Here is a 9,047-nt window from a genome sequence, read left to right as displayed (position 1 = left end):
AACTGGGGTTCTTTGAAGACCTGGAGCTAAAGAAACTGTCTGTGGAACTGCATACCAAAGAGGATGATGAAAGGTGCATAGTTTCTGTCTCAGAACCCTTTAATCAATGTCAAACAGTAACTTGGATGGTTTAAAAGAGAGGCTGTAGAGAAAGAAAACAGTCTAAATGAGACTGGATGTATATATATAGAGAGAGAACTCTATATATTTAGAATAGAATAGAATAAACCAGGTTGGAAGAGACCTTCAAGATCATTGAGTCCAACCTATCACCCAACACCACCTAATCAACTAACCCATGGCACCAAGCACCCTGTCAAGTCTCCTCCTGAACACCTCCAGTGATGGTGACTCCACCACCTCCCCGGGCAGACCATTCCAATGGGCAATCACTCGCGCTGTGTAAAACTTCCTCCTGACCTCCAGCCTGAACTTCCCCTGGTGCAGCCTGAGACTGTGTCCTCTTGTTCTGGTGCTGGCTGCCTGGGAGAAGAGACCAACCTCTGCCTGTCTACAACCCCCCTTCAGGTAGTTGTAGAGAGCAATAAGGTCACCCCTGAGTCTCCTCCTATCCAGGCTAAGCAGCCCCAGCTCCCTCAGTCTCTCCTCATAGGGCTTGTGTTCCAAGCCCCTCACTAACTTCGTTGCCCTTCTCTGGACTTGTTCCAGCAAGCCAACCTCCTTCCTAAACTGAGGGGCCCAGAACTGGACACAGGACTCAAGGTGTGGCCTAAGCAGTGCAGTGTACAGGGGCAGAATGACCTCCCTGCTCCTGCTGGCCACACTGTTCCTGATGCAGGCCAGGATGCCATTGGCCCTCCTGGCCACCTGGGCACACTGCAGGCTCATGTTTATCCTACCATCAACCAGCACCCCCAGGTCCCTCTCTGCCTGGCTGCTCTTCAGCCACTCTGACTCCAGCCTGTAGCACTGGATGGGGTTGTTGTGGCCAATGTGCAGATACATATCTCAGAGATTGGCTTATGGCTACTTGTATGTACTTACTTTGGCTAAGAGTTAATTCTACAAAGCACTCTTATTCCATGGTTTGTGACAAATATGTTTTATTACAATAGAGCCTGTGGTCACATGCATAAATATTGGTGCAGTAAAATATCTTTTCATTGATTGTTTCCTGACAATTGACACAAAATAGTGTTTTCCACATGCATTTACCAATTTCACTTCATCCAGCAAAACAAACTGTTTTAAGAAGTAAACCAGAGCTGCTGTTCACACACACACCCCTTCCCCTTTCTTTCCCCCTTGATGTGGTCAGGTAGGTTAAATTAGAAGCCCTAAAAAACATCTGAAGATAAAATATTCAAGCTGCATGCACAAAGTACTGTTGGGAAGAACTATTCCGGAAGAGAAAAGTTCAATGAAAATATATGATCTAAAACAAGAAAATAAAACTGGTGCATTAGAGAAGCAAAGCTTGGTTCACAGAGTCCAAATGGCTTTGCCTTGGAAACTCGATTTGGTCAAATAAATTATACTCTTTCTGGAAGAACAGAATAGAATACAGAATTGGAAAAGGTTGGAAAAGGCCTTTGAGATCATTGAGTCCAACCTATCACCCAACACCATCTAATCAACTAACCCATGGCACCAAGTGCCTCATCCAGGCTCTTCTTAAACACCTCCAGTGATGGTGACTCCACCACTTCCCTGGGCAGCACATTCTAGTGGCCAACTTCTCTTCCTGGGAAGAATTTTTTCCTAACATCCAGCCTAAGCCTCCCTTGGTGCAGCTTGAGACTGTGTCCTCTTGTTCTGGTGCTGGTTGCCTGGGAGAAGAGACCAACCCCCACCCGGCTACAAACTCCCTTCAGGGAGTTGCAGAGAGCAAGAAGGTCTCCCCTGAGCCTCCTCTTCTGCAGGCTAAGCAACCCCAGCTCCCTCAGCCTCTCCTCACAGGGCTGTGCTCCCAACCCCTCCCCAGCTTTGTTGCCTTTCTCTGAACACGTTTCAGCAACTCAACATCTTTCCTAAACTGAGGAGCCCAGAACTGGACACAGGACTCAAGGTGTGGCCTAACCAGTGCTGAGCACAGGGCACAATGACCTCTCTGCCCCTGCTGGCCACACTATTCCTGATGCAGGCCAGGATGCCATTGGCCTTCTTGGCCACCTGGGCACATTGCTGACTTAAATGTTTTAAATTTGAAATAGCTGGCCTGACACCACTCTTGCATTGCAGCTTTTTTTTTGCTGAGATTCTTAAACCTGCACTGTGACATCTGTGCAGCCACCCTTTCCTTTTGCAACCCACCTGCAGCTAATCTAATCACCCCATGCAGTCACACATTGCTTTATAACCTCGGCCAGGTTAGCTGAGGTGGAATAAGGGAAGCTAATTGTTGCAGCACACACGAGATTTAGAACATTAAGGCATTACAGCACCGTGTATTTATGCTAGAGGGCACTCATATTTCATGCTGAGCAATAACAGAGCTTGGCATTTGCACAACATATATCTTCCAAGCCCGGTGCCAACAGCAATGTTTGAGGAGTGCTGTGAGGTAGGTGTGTACTTCAATCCTTATTTGAGAGATGAGGAAACTGAGGAATAAAGGTTAAGGTGTTTGACCCAGATCACAGCAGGAGTGAAAGGATGTTTAACACAGGTGTTTAAGGATAACATTTTGATCAAGATGAGTTGAAAACTACACTCCTCAGAAGAAAACATGAAAACAAAGAGACAGCTTTGAGCTATGGATCCTTACATCTCTGTGGGTGTGTGTGCAGATTAATTATGGATGTGGATTGCTATTTTTAAAGCCACAGACCTTGTGTTCTTATTTTTAAATTCTGAGGCAAAAATATCAATTCAAGGCTTCAGGAAGAGCATATAAAGAGCTATGTCTCTGTCACTGGCACTCCTCTGTAGTGTCTGCATAGTAAGAGATCACTCTGAAATAGAATCAGTGTGGTGGTTTTAGGCTGTGCCTTTAAAGTTTAGTTACAGATTTTGAGCAGAAAAATGTAAATCAATCACTCTTGGCTGCAAAAAGGGAAACAAAAGATTATTCTAAACAAATTCATTGGGTAAATATCAAGAGGAGCTGTACCAGAACAATTCTTTCTGTTCTCTTCTGATCTCTGCTGGTTTTGCTTCTCTTGGGAGAGATTAACCTGCTTGTCAGCTGGCCTTGGCTGAAATTTAGTTAAGTCTAACCCACTGCATTCTCTCTGCTCCTTTTCTCTCTTGGGACAGGGGCCTGGGGGGAGGCAGTGAAACAGCTTCCCTGGTCTCTAACCAGGGGAATTTTCATGTTGTTTGCTAATTGTAAATACCTGTATAATATTGTAGCTCCTGTATATTTTGTACATATTCCTTGCCTTCCCTCATAGGGTGTAGTTCTTGCTTGTAAATATGTCTTCATTTGCTTATGAGTTGGTCTGGCAAAGTTAATGCCGGGGGGAAACTTCAACCCACCACAATCAGAGGTTCATAACATCATTTAGGTTGGAAAAGACCTTTAAGATCCTTGAGCCCAACCATATACCTAACACTGCCAAGTAGTAGGATGAACTTTAGAGACGTGAACACCATAGGTCTCACAGTACAAGGTCAGCCTGAGGATTTTACTTTTTCCCTCCCCATTTTTCCTACCCTATACCTGTTTACTTACTAGCCTTTGAGAGTTTCACTCCATCTTCATGTAAGTATTCAGCAAAGCATTGCAGTGCTGTTTACTTGGGTTAGGACTCCAGAAGGAAAGGGAGACCAGGAAAGCTGGTTAATATGCAAGCATCACTTCCTCCAGGATCAAGATCCCTATGAGTAAGGAATCAAAGGAAGCAGGAGACCTGCATGGATGAGCAAGGTGCTTCTGGAGAAACTCCAATGAAATAAAGAAGTTTATAGAATGTGAGTAAAGGGACTGGCCAGTTGGGAGGACTGTAGGAGCAACATCAGAGTATGTAGAGATGCAATGAGGAAAGCTACGGCTCTCTTGGGAATTATATCTGGCAAAGAAAGTGAAAGACAAGATGATCTTCATGTCCATCAGTATGAAAAGGAAGACTCAGGGAAATGTAGGCCCACTGCTGAACGAGATGGGTGCCCTGGTGATGTTACACTATCCTGTGGGTAGTGAATTTTCCCATGAGAATCAACCTAATGGAGGGATGCATGCAGTGCCTTATAGAATGTGCATACAGAACACAGCATGAAGGATGAAGAGGCAGGAACAAAATCAATCAGTGCTTTTCAGAGGAAGTGCTGGCTTTCTTGAACAGAGATCCTTCCTGAAAAGCTCTCAGTTGTTTCACCTATGAGACTATACCTTTAAGTTCTTGTTTTGTCACCCTTCACTGTTGACATCTTCCATTTTGCTTCATCTGGAGACAACACTAATGACTAGGAGAATGTAGCTCTTAAGGAAAAGAGGGCAAATACTACATCAGAGTTCAGTCTCAGGAGCTAAGATCTTCTGGGGAACGGAATGACATGAAAAGTTGTTTAATGTTCAGTCCTGCCACTTCATCCAGGAAATAGAACTGGTAACAGGAAGGTTTCACTGTGAGTATTCTTGTTGTCTTTTCCTGAACAGCTGGATTTTCAGTGTCATCACATTCCTCATGTGAAACAAGATCATTCAGTTTTGAGGAGTGACAGAACAGTATAATGATGATAGTTGCCTGGTCAAGATATTGAGAAGACAAGCTGGAGAACCAATGGATGAGTATTGCTGCAGTCACATCACAAAGAATATGAGCTTTCAGAAACCACATTGCAAAGAAATAGGTTTTGATATCCCTGGTGGTGTTACTCAACTGGGAAAACACAGCCATCTCCGTGAGTCTTAACTGACCTGTAGCCAAAGACAGGTTTTAACAGTTGCTATAAATGAACATCTCACAACAAACAAGTATATGTTTCAGAAAACAGCAATCTGGGCAGTTTGGGTACGTTGGATAAGGTATAAATGGTGAATCATAGGTGTTCAGCTCTTATAGCAGTCTGGAAGTCTCTTAGGATTTAAAGCAAGCTGAGCAGCTGACCATCTTGGAGGAATTCAAGTGTGGTTTTATAATATCTGGTTCAACAGACTGAACTGGATCACTCTCACTAGCAATGATGTGTTTCACCAAGCACCTGGAAGCTTCATTGATGTTTATATTTTCCTGTAAGTAAAAGAGAAAGAGAGATTGATTAGTCAATATTAATTGCACCATGCTGTGCAATTCCTGTGCATAATTAAAGTTTTCTCCAGGCGACATCAAAAGTTTACTTTCCTTAACAAACAGCATTCAAAAACTGACTGCATTAAATAGTGCTTACTGTGGTTTTCAAGTTAGTTAGGTTTTATGCATGTTATGATTCATACCCCCTTTAAATTATACACAGAGCTCACTTCAAATTGCCAGAAACTCTTGGTGCTTTGATTGCTTCAATAAACTAAACAAATGCCAGGGGGATGTCAAAGACAGACGCCTGAAGTAAAGCTCTGGTTTGCTGCTTGAAGAGTGTTTATTCCCATTTTCAATTTATTAATTGCCTATTAGAAATTACAGCCATCAATAGCACTTTTTAAAAGCCTTTCCCACAGTTTCAAGATTCCTATATGCAATCCTTCCAATGAAACCTGTGGTGAGCCAGATTCATTGAATACACGAGGCAATCTCAGGTTGTTCACAGAAGAGTTTGAAAGTTCTGTATCAGAGCCCACGTTCTTTGTGGAGGCTGACTTATCACCACTGTACACCTTCAGAAGAGATCACCATCAGTTTCAGCTGTAAGGCAGAAATCCTCAGTCTTAGGGGTTTAGAACAGAAGGCGAAGCCTGTCTTTTTCAGACTATGGAATTGACCAGGTTGGAAAAGACCTTTGAGATCATCAAGTCCAACCCAACACCATCTAATCAACTAAACCATGGCACTAAGTGCCTCATCCAGGCTCTTCTTAAACACTGTGATGGTGACTCCACCACCTCCCTGGGCAGCACATTCCAATGAGCAGTCTCCTTCTGGAAAGAATTTCTTCCTAACATCCAGCCTAAACCTCCCCTGGCACAGCTTGAGATTGTGCCCTCTTGTTCTGCTGGTTGCCTGGGAGAAGAGACCAACCCCCTCCTGGCTACAACCTCCTTTCAGGCAGTTGTAAATGGCAATAAGGCCTCCCCTGAGCCTCCTCTTCTGCAGGCTAAGCAACCCCAGCTCCCTCAGCCTCTCTTTCTGCAGGAGCCTTAATTCAACAGCATGTTTAACTTGCAACAACTCTTACTGTGTTTGTAGAATAGACAAAGCCCAAGCAGCCTGCCTGGTGAGACAGCTCAGCACAGCATGGGAAACAAGCAGTGACACTGAGTAAGGATTAGTTTTTAATGGCAGACACCAATATGTTTAGAATGAGACATCAGGATTTACAGCCTAAACCACACTCTTCTAAACTAACTATTGCCATTGATTACTTATTTTATATGTCAGGAAACAGAAACCTCACTGTAGCTTCAATCCTCTGGGAAATCATATCACCACCCCCCCCCCCATATCTATAGAGAGAAACACATACAAATATATTCACAGATTCATGTTCACAGACTCATAGAATGGTTTGGGTTGGAAGGGACCTTAAAGATCATTTAGTTCTAAGCTTCCCACCATGGGCAGGTACACCCTGCACTAGACCAGGCCTAATCCAGCCTGGCCTTGAACACCTCCAGGGAGGGGGCACCCACAACCTCCCTGGGCAAGCTGTTCCAGTGTCTCACCACTCTCACTGTAAGGAATTTCTTTCTAATACCCGGTCTCAATCTACCCTCCTCAACTCCAGTCTGCTTCCTCCCATTCTATCACTACAAGCACTTCTAAAAGGAGCCTTCCTGGTTTTATTACAGACCCCTTTCAGGTACTGAACAAAAATGTGTGTGTATTTACGTTTATGCACATACCTCTCTTGCTCTGTAAAGAGTATCTTTTCCTGTGCAAACTGAGATACCTAGATTTCCAAGCTGAAACTGAAGCCTGCTGTACTGAGACCATAAACATCCATGCACACAACGCCACGGAGACTACGTTCAGTAAGTGCTCACCATCAGGTCAGTATCATTAATAATTACTAAAACAACCTGCAAAATTAGACATGTGAAACCTCTTTTTATGATGATTTATTTGCAAGTATGTGTTCCAAAAGCTGTTTAAGTGTGACGTTCAGATACGTGAGAAACCAAAGTACACAGTGTGTGTGTTTCGGGGTCAGAGTGGCTGGAGAGCTGCCAAACAGAAAGGGACCTGGGGGTACTGATTGACAGCCAGCTGAACATGAGCCAGTAGTGTACCCAGGAAGGCCAATGGCATCCTGGCCTGCATCAAGAATAATGTGGTCAGCAGAAGCAGGGAATTCATTCTGCCCTGTACTCAGCACTGGTTAGACCACATCTTGAGTCCTGTGTCCAGTTCTGGGCCACTCAATTTAAGAAGGACATTGAGATTCTTGAACATGTCCAGAGAAGGGCAACAAAGATGGGGAAAGGTCTGGAGCACAGCCCTGTGAGGAGAAAGTTCTTCACAGAGAGAGTTGTTAGCCATTGGAATGGTGCCCAGGGAGGTGGTGGAGCTGCCATCCCTGGAGGTGTTCAAGAGGGGTTTGGACGTGGTACTTGGTGCTATGGTCTAGTAGTCATGAGGTCTTGGGTGATAGGTGACATGATGTTCTTTGAGGTCTTTTCCAACTTTGTTGATTCTATATGAATCTCAAATAACTATAGCAATGGATTCTTCGAGTCTCATTTCTAATCCCCTTGAAATCAATGGCAAAGCTCCACAGACTCCACTGACCACCCTCCTGCACCACAGTAAAGAGCTGAAATTTCATAGTTTCATAGTTTCATAGTTTCATTCAGGGAAATCTGGAGATATAATTGCAAACATTCATCAGTGCCCAGATTTCACCCTTTTCTTCAACTACACAAGCAAACTGCAATATTTGATCTTTGACTGGTAAAGGATATCAGCTGACTGCAAAACCACAAGTATTTCATAGTTTCATAGTTTCATTCAGGGTTGGAAGGGACCACAAGGATCATCTAGTTCCAACCCCCCTGCCATGGGCAGGGACACCCCACACTAGATCAGCCTGGCCAGAGCCTCATCCAGCCTGGGCTTAAACACCTCTAGGGCTGGGGCCCCGACCACCTCCCTGGACAACCCATTCCAGGGTCTCACCACTCTCATGGGGAAGAACTTCCTCCTCACATCTAGCCTGAATCTCCCCACCTCCAGCTTCATTCCATTCCCCCTAGTCCTATCACTACCTGAGATCCTGAGCAGTCCCTCCCCAGCCTTCCTGTAGCCCCCTTCAGATACTGGAAGGCCACAATTAGGTCACCCTGGAGCCTTCTCTTCTCCAGACTGAACAGCCCCAACTCCTTCAGTCTGTCCTCATAGGAGAGGTGCTCCAGCCCTCTGATCATCCTTGTGGCCCTTCTCTGGACACCTTCCAGCACCTCCACATCCTTCTTGTAATAGGGGCTCCAGAACTGGACACAGTACTCCAGGTGGGGTCTCACCAGGGCTGAGTAGAGAGGGAGGATCACCTCCCTCAACCTGCTGGCCACACTTCTCCTGATGCAGCCCAGGATCTGATTGGCTTTGCGGGCTGCAAGTGCACACTGAGAGCTCATGTTGAGCTTCTTGTCCACCAGCACCCCCAAGTCTCTCTCCTCAGGGCTACTTTCCAGCCAGTCACTGCCCAGCCTGTATTTGTGCCTGGGATTGCCTCGACCCAGATGCAGGACCCTGCCCTTGCTCTTATTGAACTTCATGAGGTTGGCCTGTGCCCACCTCTCCAGCCTGTCCAGGTCCCTCTGGATGGCCTCCCTTCCCTCCAGCGTGTCTGCTGCACCACACAGCTTGGTGTCATCAGCAAACTTGGACAGTGGCATTGAGTGCACCCTCAGCATGTCACTGACAAAGATGTTGAACAAGACAGGTCCCAGGACTGATCCCTGAGGGACTCCGCTTGTCACTGGCCTCCACTGGGACAAGGCATTTGCATAGTAACCCCCAGAAACTAATAGAGAGCTGGGAATCAGCTCT

General features: G+C 45.4%; 1 protein-coding gene across 1 annotated transcript in view; it reads right to left on the bottom strand.

The window, feature by feature from the left end:
- Positions 1-893: 893 nt before the first annotated feature.
- Positions 894-9,047, bottom strand: part of RAB38 (RAB38, member RAS oncogene family) — a 29,407-nt gene continuing 21,253 nt past the window's right edge. The window contains exon 3 of the mRNA XM_068145816.1: positions 894-5,135. Within this exon, the coding sequence (XP_068001917.1) occupies positions 4,983-5,135 (153 nt within the window). The 3' untranslated portion in view covers positions 894-4,982. The remainder of the gene's footprint in view (positions 5,136-9,047) is intronic.

This window comes from Melanerpes formicivorus, unplaced genomic scaffold, assembly GCF_026170545.1.
Source record: "Melanerpes formicivorus ecotype bairdi unplaced genomic scaffold, bMelFor1.0.p_v2 SCAF_1, whole genome shotgun sequence".
In the NCBI taxonomy this organism is placed as follows: Eukaryota; Metazoa; Chordata; class Aves; order Piciformes; family Picidae; genus Melanerpes; species Melanerpes formicivorus.
The sequence above is the reverse complement of the archived record's forward strand: the minus strand, read 5'-3'. Positions and strand labels throughout refer to the sequence as shown.